The sequence below is a fragment of the Haemaphysalis longicornis genome, unplaced genomic scaffold (genome assembly GCF_048455015.1).
Source record: "Haemaphysalis longicornis isolate Haplotype H1 unplaced genomic scaffold, Haemaphysalis longicornis Haplotype H1 scaffold_5, whole genome shotgun sequence".
Classification (NCBI taxonomy): Eukaryota; Metazoa; Arthropoda; class Arachnida; order Ixodida; family Ixodidae; genus Haemaphysalis; species Haemaphysalis longicornis.
Genome location: NW_027526385.1, coordinates 154103148 through 154119203, shown reverse-complemented (window position 1 = coordinate 154119203; position 16056 = coordinate 154103148). Strand labels below are relative to the sequence as shown.

The following is a 16056-nucleotide window of genomic DNA, read 5'->3' as shown; positions in this document are numbered from 1 at the left end:
TAAAACAGCAGAAACAAGAAACAAGCTGCGCCTGCTTCGCAACACATATAATGCAGCGGTGGCGACCTCCAATTGATCCGATGCATTGAGCAACACGAGAACGCTTTTCTGGGACCAGGTGCGGCCGGGAAAAAGACGAGAATCACGCAGTTATTTCTTCTGCAATAATAAAATTTGTTTTTCCTGCGAACTTTTTTGCCTTTACTATGAAAGCTCCATTGTGCTGTGGCACTTTTGTTACCAGCAGTAGCTCTTACATCAGTGACCTGGCCACAAAGTTTCGGCATCTCGCTTAACTCTAAACTCCACTTGTCTCGAAATTTGAGTTGATTCTACGATTTCGAGCTAACGAGGGAGTACTACTGTATGTGAATAGGCTCCCAAGCGTACTGCATGCCGGATGATGCAGTTGAATGTAACGGAACTTTTAGTTCGTTAGATCAAAAGTGGCGACAGTGCAAAAGCGCATCACGACTACGTGTTCTAGGCAGACCCATAAATGGGGGCTAGTTAGTTCGAACTGTGCGACATGGTTAGGTAGCGTGGTATAGATGGGATAACAAAAAAGTGACCACACAGGACTAGCGCTGGACATCACTGGATATATCCAGATGTCAAGCGCTAGTCCTATGTGGTCTCTTCTTTGTTATACCGTATATACCACGCTACTTAACTATATTCTAAGCCATTTTTTTTTACTTCGGGGCTCTGCAATGCACGCGCAGGGCTGCCAGCGACGAGCAAACATCGTCGGCAATGTAGGCATGCCGGCAGGCTCATGTTACCTGGCCAGAAAGGGAAGAAAACCCTCTTCTAAAGAACACCTCCCAACAACGGCTGTAACAATGAAACCTGCGCTACATTATAAAGACAATTGCGAAACAACATACCTTTGAGGACTCATGTTCGTTAATAAGGTCCACGGCTCTCTGCGTAAAAAGATGCGTTGTGTATATTCCTGAAGCGTTCCACAGAGCCTCACGGTTGCGCCACATGTCGTAACCCCACTTGTCAGGGATCTGTCGAGGGAAGCACAAGTACAGCAAATGGTAAACGCATCACCCTTTTCTATCTTGTAGGGGCTTAACTTTCGGCGTCCCAGTGAAACCTGTTATTGCTCTCTGAGTGATTATTCCGATTCCTCCAATCCTGCGGCTAAAACTTGTCCGTATTGCAGCCAGTTTTAGCCTCAATACGCTTTGTGTTTAATCCGAGTGGTTTTGGATATAGCCACGCAAGTAAAGTACTTAAATATGCTCTACTGTGCCGTCCAGATGAACGAAGTAGTGGTAGAGCACAAAAAATAGGTATGCATGGATGAGTAGGTGAAAGGTAAACATTAAAGATAAAACATTTAGCTTCCTGGCAACAGTAGAGTATTTATGAAAACCATTATGGTATAAACTTTAGTACGTAGCTTTCGTCTTTTACAAAAAGGAGCCAGGCACGTGACACCTTTTATTTTGAATATTTTAAAGCTGGGCGGGTTTTCTTTCTCCTGCTAGGGAAGGGAGAGAGGAGGGAGCTTTGCGCCGCTTAACTTTAGCTGCCGATTGCTTTGGGCGAATCGTATCATTTTCACGGTGACGGCGCTGCCGTTCTCCGGTCAGTGCCTGTTTACATTCGAACTGACAAAAGAGGACAAGAACTCCGCTGTTGCAGCAGATTTCACACTGGCTTAAACTGGGTTCAATTTTTGTTTCCCGTTCTCCATGTCACACCACAAGCTCCCGTTATTTTATTTGAAAGACGATACTCTTTCTGACGCTACGTGAACGCGAAAATTTTGGTCTGTCTGCCTGTCTGTACCGCGACTCAGCCACCCGGCCAAAGTGAAACAGAAGCTGCACATGCTGTTTACATACAAACAGCCAGATCTAAACTGCTAAGTCCTGCGTTTATGCTTGTCAACATTGTTGAGTTAAAAATATATTACTCTTATCTGGGGCAATACATCAATAGATTAGTGATGTACCTTCAGTTTTCTTTACTAAAAATACACGGTTGGTTAATTTAATAAAGGATACGTCCAGAAAAATACAAAAGCGGTCACCCGCGGATTCCCTAGCGGAATTTTACAAAATTAAATGGCAAGAGTAAAGAAAGATTGCCCCAGATATTCACGATCCACTGGCAATGCACGTCGAGTAGGGTGCGCCGACCTACGCGCGTCTCCGCCGGGCGGCAGCGCTGGCATCGAAGCATTCGGCGTGGAACAGTCGAACCAGGTAAATTTCAATTGGCTTCAGCAAACCACTAGCGTGTTTATCTCGGCAAGAGCGAAACAGGAGAGGAACAGCGTGAGATGAGAGCGGAAAAAGAAGGAAGCCATGTACTAAGCTGGGGCGCCAGACGAATATCGTCTTTCGTCGACATTTGAAACATGGTATAATAATTACAGTAATATGCTGCGTCTTAGTGATTATAGAAATTATTTTATAAACCGACCCAACAAACGTGGAGGCGGCGTCGCTGTATATGTGAAAGGATGCTACACTTATGATATAGTTCCAGAATTCTCTGTTATAACCACTGATTTTGAAATTTTGACTTTGAAATACAATTTAGACGTTCTATCTGTCGTATATAAGCCCCCGAATGGAAACGCGTCCCAATTTATTCAATTCTTTGAGAGGTTTTTGCAATATGTCAACAAAAACAATTTCCGCCTAATTTGTGGAGGTGATTTCAATATAAACATTTTAGAAGATTGCGATCTAACCAACTACTTTATGAGCACTATTCACTCTAACGGCTTCACAAATTTGATTACCACACCAACACGTGTTACCACTTATACTTCCTCTTGTCTTGACCTATTAATAACCAATATCGACACCTTTGTCTCCCAAGCTGGTACAATAGTTTCTGATGTAAGTGACCACTGTCCTGTGTTCATGTCATATAATCTAGAATCCCATAATTCCAATGATCGCGATGAACCATTTACTATGCAGTATGTATCTGACGAAGCCTTGGAATCATTTAAAAATGACATTAGTGCACATGATTGGTCTCCATTGTTTAATATATCAGATGCAAATATCGCTTACGGTGAATTCATCAAAGCCTTTGAACAAATATATGCTACACACTTTCCTCTCACAACCATTAAGCTGTCAAAAAAAATAAGAAAACCGTGGATCACGGCTCTGCATGCCAAGATGATAAAAAAAACAAAAACAAGCTTTATCATACATTTCTGCGCACGCGATCACTAGAAGTGCTGAAAGTGTTTAAAAAAACGAGAAACAAATTGAATGCCGAGCTCAAGCGGGCCAAGATAGCATATTATCAGCGAATTTTCGACGATGTTGGTGGCAAGCAACCCGGAGCGGTTTGGAAGGTTATAAATGATGTACTAGGCCGTGGAAAGAAAAATGTGGCGCCTGAAAAGATAATTCACAATGGCTGTGAACTCTCCGGTAGGGCACTTGCCGATCATTTCAACAATCATTTAGTGAACGCTAACATCTCTGTCAGCGGATCATCGAGTGGGCTAACTTCTGCTAACGCTTGTGTCGATACCATATTTTTAAATCCCGTTGATGAACAGGAAATATTCAGCACATTTATGAATTTAAAGAACAGCAAATCTCTAGATATTAATAACATGCAAATAAAACCAGTTAAGTATGTTTTGCCAGTAATTGTACCTGCACTTACTCACATATTCAATTTGGTTTTTGAATCTGGCATATTTCCTAACGAGATGAAGAAAAGTAGAGTAACTCTAATATTTAAAGGTGGAGATAAAAATAATGTTAACAATTATAGACCGATATCAGTATTGCCTGTCTTCTCAAAGGGATTAGAAAAAGTAATTTTTTTTTCGGATATCACAATTCTTTGATTCCAAAAATATTCTATCTGACGCTCAATTCGGTTTTCGAAAGGGCAGGTCAACAGAAACAGCCTTACTAACAATTAAAGAATACATATTACAAAATATTGAAAAGAATATGTTTACTCTAGGTCTTTTTATTGATTTTAGTAGGGCTTTTGATTGTCTTAACCATTATGTTCTAGCACGTAAATTGCACTGGTGTGGCATTCGTGGTAAGCCTCAATCTCTTCTCCAATCATATTTACAGAACAGAGTCAATCAGTATATATTAAAAACCACAAGTCCAGCCTTCTGCCCATATTGAATGGCGTGCCCCAAGGAAGCGTGTTGGGTCCTTTGCTTTTTAATGTATATATAAATGACCTTGTGCATATTGATTCAGTTGCAAAATTTGTGATATATGCCGACGACAGCACAATACTTATTCCTGGTTCCGATTCAATTAGTGTAACAAGAAAATGCAACGAAATTATCAGCAAGCTACAAACTTGGTCAAGGTCCCACTTTCTTAGAATAAATCCATTAAAAACAAAAGTAATTATATTTAGAGCAAAAAATAAAGTTGTCGGGCTTCACGAAAGTAATAAATATGCTGAACAGGACATTGAAATAGTGAACGAACATAAAATCCTTGGTGTCACAATCTCTTCTCACCTTAATTGGGACACGCATGTAAAAAATACATGTAGTAAGCTCTCTCTTGTAGCCGGAGTGTTGTCACGCTGTCGACAGTTACTCCCTCTGAAAGCGAAACTCCAAGTCTACTACGCGCTTTTTCATTCTGTGGTCAATTACTGTAGTTTAGTTTGGTTAACAACTAGTAAAGGTAACTTAGAAAAGGTACTTAAGTTACAAAAAAATTTCTCCGTTATATTGCAAATCTTAATTATCTCTCTCCAACGCATGCTACTTTTTTACAACATAACATTATCAGAGTTGAATATATATATGATTTTCGCATTCTTCACTCCTTTTATTTCTCGCATTGTGCCTTTAGATATTTTTTGATGAGTATTTCTGTATTAACATCTAAAGTAAACGCATTAAACACACGAAGCACTGAGCCCTGGGTTCTTCCGAAATTTCGCAATAATTACAAACTGCAGTCATTGCAACATAACCTCCCATCTCTACTCAATAAATATCAATGCACTTCTAAGTTCTCAAAACAGGAACTAAGAACGTTTTTTGTTTGTAAACAATAAATATTTGTTGCTACTGTATTTTTCTTTAAGTGGATGTATTTTGTATTCTCCTCTTAACTGTTTTTGTGTTTCATTGTATTGTGGATGGTGATTTTCAAAATTGACACATGACCTATCATATTGTTTTTTTCTCTCAATGTACCACTGTAAAACGTATTCTTTGGTGCTGTTTTTAAAATTACATGCTTGTATTATATTTGTATACCGCTTTTGTTGTACTTCCAATGTATTGCGAGCATGTTTTGTTTTTTAGTGTGGAATCGTGATGCCTTGGTTAGGGTTCTCGGGCCCAGTCAAGCTGTTCATACTCAGCTTTTAGCCCGATAACCCTTCCAGAATGTTGTTGTTGTTTTTTCTGGAAAAATAAAAATTGAATTGATTTGAATTGAAGTGAGCAGATACGCGTCCAATTTTTTGTGTTAACATTTATATCTCCTTTTCCCCCATTTTGTGCCGTTGTTTCTATTTTATTTCCTGTTCTGAGAACCAACCTGACGTGTGCCCTTAGTAGTGTAAGGCGAGTACCCTCGATTATGTACATACATTTTGCCTCAAACATTCTTTAGGTTTTCTTAATGCTAAAAATTGTAGGCGTCTATGGCTTATGCCTGCAGATTTATTAGTTCTGAATAGTCCTGCTCGCATATCCTTCACGAACAAGTATTTTTCGAAGTTAGGTGGGTTGTGAAACAGCGCGGAAAACGAGACTACAGAAAGGGCACACCGACAGCGCCTTGTCTGTGTGCGCTTTTTGTAGTCTCGTTTTCCGCGCTTTTTTATAACTCAGTTATGTACCAACGGGCCCGCCTTCAATCCGTATTTTAGATGCGGAGCATCTTGTAGCGGTGGCCTGTCCCGCGTCGGCGTCGTCGGTGTGCGCACTCAATGCGCATGCGCAAATCTCATCCTTACACCCACAGCTGCGCGATACTACACTATAAAAAAAAACAGTTAGCGGCGCCCGGTTTCGATCCCATGACTCTTTGGCCAGAACGGGAGGCACGCGGTGCGCTTCCCACTACTCTACAAATCCGGGACAGGAGCAAGTGCTACGAACGCGCCTTATGTCCTTGACTCATTCAAACTACGTCAAGAAGCTACTGACACAACGAAGGCACGCGAAGCTGAACGTCAACAGAAACGACGAACTGAAAACTTTAGAGGAGGATGTTGAATTTCCCGTGGGAAAGCTGTGGCGGGAAGCGCCACGCGCCTTGCAGCTGAACCAGCCCCGTCCGCAGCGCCTCTGATGCTGATTGTGGCAGGATGCCCCTAGGGATTGGCCAATCAAAGAATTCATCACGAGATAGTTTTGCGTTCAACGACCGTCGTTATCTTCCCGTAGGGGAACCGCCGAAGAAGAAGAAGGAGAAGACAAAGCTCCGAAAAGGAGGGCGTGTACATTGCTCTCAGCCGGTGCACTAATGTCAACAACCTTTACCTCACCAACGCTGACGGAGACTGCCCATTCTACCACAGAGACAACATCCACAAGAACATGATGGACGAGTTTCGGTGCCTCGAGAACCGCCGCCTACTCACAGTAACACAAGAGTACTTGCGTGCCTTTGCCACCGGTGTGGATCCGGACGCCGAATTCCCTCTGGCGCTAGTTAAAACCACATCACTCAACATAACGGCAACACAATGGAACCATACGGAACCGCCACGATGCTTCGCATCCTCATCAGGGTTCCCCACGGGAAGATGGTGTAAATTTTTTATTTTGATCTGGCGGCTAAATTAAGTGATATACAAACAGCTGACAATTTTGGCGTTTAGGTAGGCAAAGGCAGGTCATCGCGTTCTAAAATCTGAACAGACTGTTTAGAAGAAGCCGCACTTAACCTAGAATGGATGTCCTGTACTGCCATCTTAGGTCTACTAAGTTTTGTTGCTTTGTTTACGGAGTACGCGAATTTTATCAACAAGGGTTGATGTAAAGCCCTGAACGTAGTGAAACGACAGCACATTATAAAAGACTGTTTGAAGTTTGTGGAGGTGGGTAAGCCACCTACGACGTTTTCAATGTCTCTGCTCCCAGGAGTGATAACGGGAACACCTTATTTTACGAATAACAGATATCCAATGTACGAAATACATCTTTATAGAAACATTAGAAATGGATTGTTGGAAGCTATAAATCTTTTCAGAGCTCGAACTGTACGAGCACCCACCCCTACTGGCCAGCTCGGCCAAATCATCCATTGTGTTGCAAAGACAAGTAAAATTTCGTAACATGAAATTAGTGCTGGTAATAAATATATTCTGCTAGGATTACCACGTGGGCACTAGTTGCGCGAGATTGCTGAAATTGCGTTAATTATCTGCTGCGAAATCGTGTACCTGGCACCCTCCGGAAAACCACGCTCAATATCACGCATTATTATGCACATGCGCCAGCTATATCTGGGAAGCCTGTACCAAACGCTTAAGCATCACTCGGCCTGATTTCAGTGCGTATCTCTCGCAGGGTCATCACATGTTAGACCATCTACCTACTGACCGGTGAAGAAGGACGAAGCGCTTAGGTGTCAGCACCGATCCAGAAATGCAATAGCTGACGTGATCTATATTAAATTTTAACCTCACCTTTTACTTCTTGCCATGCAAACTTACCATTGGCGAGATGTGGATGTGCGTGTAATAGTCGACCATGGCGTTGAAGAAACCAAGGTGGGTGTCGAAGCCACGCATCGTCGGGGTGTATTTCCAATTCGAATAGCCCAGGTGCCACTTGGAGAGTAAACGCGACAGCGGATGCTTAGTTCGAGTGCGATATGCAGCTACATCCGAACGTAATATCAACTTTTTCGCCTCGTTTCTATTTAACCACTTTTGTTGGCAATGCAGCCTATGTGGACAAAACAATTGTGTGGCTTTAAACTGCGCCTTTCTGTTCCAATTCTCGCGGCGAAATTTCTCGCCACATCACAGTAAAGTTAGTTTTGGATTCCTGAACTGTATACACTTCATTGATTTCTGGTAATTATTCAAAAAATTTTTTTTCAGTTCCTGCCCTCCTGAAAGGTTCCGTATGTACGAAAATATGGCAATACGGAGTACTTTCGTAGAATGGCACAAAGCCGCCAGAAAACACGGAATATTTTTGAGAAACACAGGTGAACGAAATAGTGCATATTTATCCAAAAATTTGACATCCATTTTATGTCTGTAAGTTTACTAGAACCGCCAAATCATTGTCCGTATGAATTCCTTATATACGGAGTATACGGGACACATACGGAGCGGCATTTTGCTTAATATTGAAGATAAAAACACGACAGTTGCGCCAAACGTTTTTATTGCGCGAACTAATGTGATCCCCCTTTTTTAATACTAACATCTACTTTCCAGTGCTTGGGGAGCGGCATAATTCGTATGGACTCCGTATTCCCATAATTCTGTATATACGGAACGTTTTAGTAGGGTGGCTTTTCACATATTGCTTGCAACCGAATACAAAACTACTAAAGGGTAATGAGGTCAAAATGCGGATTCCTGTGCATGTTTTCAATTTGCTTCTAACCGTTGCATCCATGTCTAAATTTTTTTCGCTACCGTGTCGCCGGAAATGACGGTCATGGTTAGTCTTGATTGACCGCAACATCACTGTGTTTAGTTTTTAGCGAAGCGTTTTTTTTTCTGAAGGGGCCACAATGTGCATTATCTAATAAAATTTTTACAGATAATCGGATGTTTAAGGGAAATTTCATGTAAGCTGGACGACGACAGCTCTCATTGACCACAAACACTGTAGAGTTGAATGTACATGCCTACTAAAGGGTCAAAAGCTTTACAACTTGTGGACATTGTCAGCAAATAATCAAGCAAACGTTTCTTACCTTTCCCACGATGTGGTTTACATATCCCAGTTTTTTTAGGTGGTCCGACATCAGCGATACGTTTAAAGGAAGCCCGCCTTTTTCCGCAGCCAGGAACACAAATTCTGAAAGGCCTGAAAGTTGATCACTTGTCTTTTATAGGAGATCTGAGTGCGAGAAAAGCTTTGTTTGTATCAGTGATGTACAGTTTGCAAACACATTTACATTATTTGTGGCATTAGTCGCAAGATAACCGTAAAATCTTTTAAACGGCAAAAATTCTTCTGCATCATACATTTCCCGTACAACGGATGGTAAAATCCGCTGCCCTTCCACTCTGTGAACTAGTGTGACCAGCGAAACTCTGTTAAATAACGTTAGAGGGGTTTCAGCCGCTAATTGTTATATTGCCCCGTGCGCAACTACTGTGGGACAACGTCATGATAAAGCAGGACGCACATGCTAATCCCTTACGAGGGTACGTGACATGTGATGCGGCACAGCAGACGACGATGAAGGAGCGCATGGGTTAGCGGCTCATGTTTTGGTTTGTTCGTCATATTGCTAGCCACCGCCCTGTGTTCTGTCGGTTTCACCTCGTTAGTTTGGGCACTTCGCCTAATAAATACTCTGCATTCTGCGTCTTTGTGAAGTTTACTTGCTGGCGTCTATGTTTGACAGGACGCTGCAATATCATCTATCACCTTTTTCGGATGGGTCCTGTACAAAAACAGTTAGTCGTTTTCTTCAACCATACGCCCTCTTTAGATGGCTCTGTATTGACAGCCGACCGTAATTTTGAAACGCTTACAACTTCACTGTGCAATAAATGATAATGACAAGTAAATGAAGTTCGGCGCCACTGTAGAGTCGTCTTTGAGGTCAATCGTCATATAATTTGTTATACTTTCGATAATAAAACAGTACAATCGTTTACTGTAATTATACTCGTACGTTATATCATGATTCTTCACTGCGCGACACACAATGTTGAAACGCCTGTTGACTAAGACCAAGGTTACACGAATTACTCTTAAAGTCGGCTTCACAAGTCAAAAAAGGGCATTGTTGAGAAGACATACTTTTGCGAAGCAGTATAGACCGCCTTATATCAAAATATGAAGACCCTACAACCCTTTTTTGCTTTCAGTGAATCTTTTTTCTATACTAGAGACCGGTTCCTGCGCGAAGGAGATTGCTGCTCCAACGAGGGAGCGTTACACGACACCAGCACAGACTCATCAGCGCCAGCCTTGGAACAACTCGGCTGTTAAAAGTTGTTGGCAGAACTTTCGAAGCTTTTTTTCAGGAGAAATGGTTGAAGTCGGCGGGCATGAATCTAAAAAAATCGCATTTTTAGTTTTCTTCTGAGCGCACGTTTACAAAATGATAAAAGTTTCCCTATTTTTTGTAGCGAAGAAGCTGGGTACCTGTCTACCACAGGTTTTTGGCGTTGCAGGATATTATTTTTGTTCAATTGCTTCACAAAGATTGACAAGGTAAGCGTGAAAATTTGGCGAATAAACAGCCATACAACCCTCTATAAAAAGAGTTGTCATACTAGGTGCACGTCCACCGAGGGTACCCGGCCACGCCACTTCAAACAAAGCCGTTCCACTTCTTGACACAGTTATACGAGGTGCGCCAGAGAAAAGTGCGGTGATGCGCCGCAGTCTGTTCTGTTGTCAGAGGCTGCTGGCACTAATATGGATTAAGCTTAGGTGAGGGAATTCCTGCACTTGCGGTGTGCGCACACACGCGGTCTAACTGGGCACTCAGAACGGCAAGGACGCGCCGCTGCGCGACGCTGGGGCTCTTCATAATCTTGCTCACATAAGAGCACCGCAGTCTGCTGGATGAGGTATGGTCATTCACTGGCAAACATCCACGTAAAGTCGACTATCAAGGATATCTTTAGTAGAAATCCTGGCTTATGCTTGCATGGCTTACAACGTATTTCTTTGTCAACAATTTTTTTTGCTTTTTGTAGGCGCCCGTTTATCTCCAAGGTTTGAAGCGCAGTTTTAGGCCAGTCGAAACTTCACAAAAATCACTACTTTTTCAATCACCACCAATTTTCATGGGTATCATGGTGAGTCCCTTGACTGCCCTATGCCGCATTTCAAAAAACATTGTCGCTTTTTTTCTTTCATTAAGCCATTGAGAAAACACACGATGTTGCGCTTTTCATTTTTTACAAATAAAAGCATATTATTTCAGCCAATGAAGCATTTTTTTCTAACTTTCACCATTGCGCAAAATTTATAAAAATAAATTGACACTGGAAAAAGGAAAAATGGACGAGAGAATATCACTGAGATATAAAAAATCGCCTTTTCGGCATTTATTGACCCCTAAATTTCGCATTATTGTTCGTACCAGACATTTCAAGTAAAAGACATTCACTAGTACAAATTATCGCAGTTTATTTCAGAAAGTGTAATAGAAACAGTTTTATTTTAGCAGAGAAAAGTAAATTTAAATTTGTACACCGACACTTCAGCACATTGACCACTGAGCGTCTTTTCTGCACGGCATCTGCCTGCCTTCATTAAAAACGCGGAGCCAGCGGCTTCTCGCTGCAAAAAATATCTGTTTACTTCAATACCGCAAAAAAGAGACAGTTCGCGTTGTGGTGCGAAAAGTGCAATCTGGAGCTAGCGGTGGTGCGCTTCTTCTGAAAGATTGATTGATTGATTGATTGATTGATTGATTGATTGATTGATTGATTGATTGATTGAATAATTGATTGATTCATTGGTTGGTTGATTTATTGATTTATTGATTTATTGATTTATTGATTTATTGATTTACTGATTGATTGATTGATTGATTGATTGATTGATTGATTGATTGATTGATTGATTGATTGATTGATTGATTGATTGGTTGATTGATTGATTCTAGGGTGTAACGCGCCGACGCAACGCAGGCGATGAGGCACGCCGTAGTGGAGGGCTCCGGATTGATTCCGACCACCTGGGGATCTTTAACGTGCGCTGAAAGATCGTACACCGGTGCGTTTATGCTTTTCGCCTCCATCAGAAAACCGGCCGCCGCAGTCGGGAATCGATCCCGCGTCCTCGTGCGCCCATTCTAGGAGGACGTGTAGATTCAACAGCTGGCTGGACAGCAGACGTGCATTTAAATCACCAGCGTATCTCGTTCTCACTAACGAATGCAAACAAATCCGTTCGACTCGATGACTCAGAATTACGGTGCTGTGGCTGCCAGATTGCACTGTGCAAGAGAGGAAAGCGAAACTTGCAGCAAGCTTCCAAAGAGCGCTTTCTATCAGAGTAGCACCACTATTCCATCTGTTTCAGCCGCCTTTCCCCCCTCCAGGCTGGGCTAACTTGGTACTCAACTACCGTGCAAGTCCGCGTATCCGAACAGTTGTCGTGAGGAAATTTTACTGACAACTTTATGCTTTTTAAGAAAATGAAAGATGTCTGAAAGAACAGGATGAATACTGTAGTTGTACAGGAACACGTGTCCCGGCCTGTTTTAGTTCCTGGTGAAATTCAGAGATGATGTTTTGTGGAACGGCGTGGTGAAGCGTCGATGTACGTGCTCCCATTGAAATTTGTAAAACTCCGATAATTTGTATTTGATATTTCACTGCGAGCAGCACACCAATGCACAATTTAGGGGTGAATAAGGGCAGGAAATTAAAATTTTCCAATATCACAAGTGTTTTCTCACATATTTCTTCTGCTTTCGTGTAAGTATTATTTTGTCAAATTATCCACAGTGTTGACATTCAGAAAGAAATGATTAACTGGCGCGCCGGGACAATTGCACCGCATTGAGATTTTCTGTAGCCTTGTGTAGAGTCAGGTTCCCTCTATTCTCATGGTTTTGTCGGCTGTCTAGTTTATGATACACGCTCAGACACCATCCGTCCTGCACACATTTTTAAGCGAAGCTTACCTCGCTACCGTTTCATGTGTTTTTCGCGTCTGTGAACGAAACTTCCCTAAGCGACATGGGTCAGCAGAGCACGAGCCGTTGTGAAGGGCAAAGCGTTGGAAAACGAACGCCCCAGTGAATGTCTCCTCATGCTTCAAATGACCTGTAATTTTGATGGGACAGCGCAGTTCTAAAAAGCACCGGATGTTTATTTTTCTCACGAAAGGAGCTCGGGACTTGAGCTCCAGGGTGGCACACGCCCTGAACGCGCCAAAAGAGCATTTATTCAATTCGGCCACTGAACTTCGCGATAATGCGGTCTAAGTGTTGGATCGGCATGTACTAGAGCTCCTTGTATTTTTCCTCTGCTTGTGCAAAAATGCCTTGCTACGAAACCAACTTTATCGTGAATGCTTAGTAGAAAAGGGCTGATTTTTTAGGGGTGGCTGCCGTCAATGCCCAAGAGAAGTAAACCTTGCTCCTACCCTTCACCAAAGTTCTGACCTCTATAACGTGTGCTGAAAAATTTCGCCAGTCATCAGCTTTGACATATGACGACGGCACAGGATTTTATTCTACCAAAACCTTTCCCTGCACCATATTCCAAACTTATTCCACTATATATAGGGACCCGGTACTGAAAATTGGCTCACCAGTACATCAAGGTTGGTTGAATGGCCATATTGTAGAACAACCCTGCCCCAATTAGCACCCCTGATTTAAAATAACATAAAATAAGCTCCTCATCCGAAGGTGGGCTAAAACGCTGATGCGCAGATTTCAGTTTCCCACAAAAACATACACCAGCTTTTTCTTAGTGAGCCAATACCGCATCCAACCTTAGTCCCTAAAGTGCAAACGGGCGCCCTTCCGCAGATGCTGCTTTGGTACATAACTTGTATTCCAAACCTAACACCCATGTGTTTCAACATAAAAGCTCTCCAAGAATGAACACGGTTAATGGAAAATAGCCGGCACTCACCCAATCGTATCGGATACCCACCGGTGAGAAGTGCAGCTCGGGATGGTGAGCACACCGACTGCCCGTAGTAGCTGTTGAGCACGATTCCGTCCCAGGCAATAGCGTCCAGATTGGGTGTCGGTATTTGTCGTGATCCCTGGAAGCTGACGTCATTCCAGCCCTAAACAATAACGCGACACTGAACCTCGCTGCTTCCAGCGGGAAATTCAAAGGAAATATTTGTGTAAAAAGCGCTGTAATTAGGTGATAGTAGCATCACAATAACTGCGACTAGTTAATAGTAGAAACTAAAACACATCTCAACTTTTAGTATTGTTTAAATCTAGTGGCACACGCTTTCTGCTCTTCTGTGGCGTGCTTTCCCTGCTCAACTTGACAGATATTTAGCGAGAGCAAAAAAGACGGGCATCGGCCTGGACGAAAAGGAATTTTTTGCATGGGTAGAGCAGTGGTGAGATCAGTGTGATGCAGTACATGCTAGGAGCAAATAGGCGTAAGAAGAAAGCCAGTAAAAGACGGAGAGTTTGCGCAAGAGCTTTATGAAATGTGCCTGAGTTCAAGGAGCGAATTTATCAAAACAACCTGCACCGCGAATGATATTACATCCATCCGCATTGGAGGAGGGATCAGACAGTGTTCAACACACCCGCACCAAACACGGGTGTGGAGGTACCTAAAGACAGAAGTATTGCACGAACAAAGAACAAATAATTTATATAGTGTTCTTGGTATAGTGAACGGCATGTTAATAAAAGTGCCTCAAAGGAAAATAGCTGTACTGGTGCGGTGATGAGTCCCTAGAAAGTACCATTGCGCACAATCTCACAAGTTTCACTGATGAGCATCTAAGGTATTATTTCCAAAGCATCTTAGTGAATTAAAACTCCCAGGGACAGTGCAAGCACTTCATTAACGAGCATGCAACAAAGTGATATGGGGAATTCTGGTCAGGTTGAATTCTGAGACACAGCTGCTTTCCAAACCAACAGACTGCCTGCACCAGCCGCGCAAATTACGATGTCATCTCCGTAAATAAGAATAATGTGTGGCCTCTGCGAGCTTCCACGGCTAGAAGTTGACAGAGCCAGCACCACCATTACCAGTAGTAGCCACGAGTGACTTGAGGCCATGCGGAAGGAACAAAAACACGCAATGAATAAATATGTGGATCGTTATCAACAAGAAGGAAAGAACCTGATTGTCTACTGTATGAAGAAAATACTCTCTTTATTGCTCTAAATTAGAAATCTCCCTGCTATTACACGATTCCATATAGCCGAGGCCGGACTGCTGGGCACAAACGTACAGTTTATTTTCTTCCTTCCAGAATCTTGAAATGGGCAATCTTAAGTTATAGTTTCCACATATTATACCAAAATGTATTTGAATGCAACGGGTGCCTTGAATGTGCTACCGCAATACAAATGTCGAAGCTTTAAGTATGTGTCATACCTAAAAGTAAGATATATAGGAATAACAAAAATATTTTAAAAAAGTTCGGTACAAATTGCAATTATCATGTAATTATTCCCTTCAAATTACGAATACCATGCTTGCACAGAAGCTTGCAATCGGTCAAATACCTTCGTTCGGCCTCAGTGCGAAAAGTTTTTACCGGTTGTGAAACTTTGCCGGGCTACTCTGAAAAAATATTCGTGCATATGCGAGTCATCCACATCATGCACTGCTTACTTCCAAGATTCCTCTCGTTTTATATATATATACATATATATAACAAGACGGTTTTCACTGTGGGTGGTACATTCTATGACACGCTCCATAAGCAAAACCAAATTTTCACTGTCAAGGGGACATGCATCGCGCGCACGTATTAACCTAGCTCCAACCTAAACTGTTTTAAATATATCGCTGATTTCATTTATTTACACAAGGGGATGCATATTGATTAGTTTTGAGGTAAAATCGTGTAACCTCACGGAGGGGATTAATATAGTGACAATAACGAACACGTATGTTCACCTTTCCGAGGACCCACTGAGGCAGAAGGCCCATATTTTTAAAGTATTTTCTTTCATTCAGCAGTGGTATGGCACTGGAGAACCTGCACTTTCTCAGAGATCAATTATATGTAGTCAATAGCATAATGAATCCAAAACTCGTGGATGCGATCAAGACGTACGTGAAAGTGAGCAATCACCTGGGGTGTAGTGCGATATCCATTATATTTCCAATCAAACAACGTTCTCAACAGAATCGAACCTGTGAGTAAACCGCTGTGCTCGTCCAGATCCTGCAAAACGAAAATAACAGGTTAGATGTGACTCC

At 42.2% G+C, this 16056-nt stretch overlaps 1 protein-coding gene across 1 annotated transcript in view; it reads right to left on the bottom strand.

Moving 5' to 3' along the window:
- The window catches only part of LOC144139956 (arylsulfatase B-like), a 36291-nt gene extending 20508 nt beyond the window's left edge, over window positions 1–15783 (bottom strand). The window contains exons 1-5 of the mRNA XM_077672176.1: window positions 15751–15783; window positions 13771–13930; window positions 8898–9010; window positions 7672–7788; window positions 891–1019 (exon numbers count right to left, since the gene is read on the bottom strand). Coding sequence (XP_077528302.1) covers window positions 891–1019; window positions 7672–7788; window positions 8898–9010; window positions 13771–13930; window positions 15751–15783 — 552 coding nt within the window. The remainder of the gene's footprint in view (window positions 1–890; window positions 1020–7671; window positions 7789–8897; window positions 9011–13770; window positions 13931–15750) is intronic.
- Between the last annotated feature and the right edge of the window lie 273 nt (window positions 15784–16056).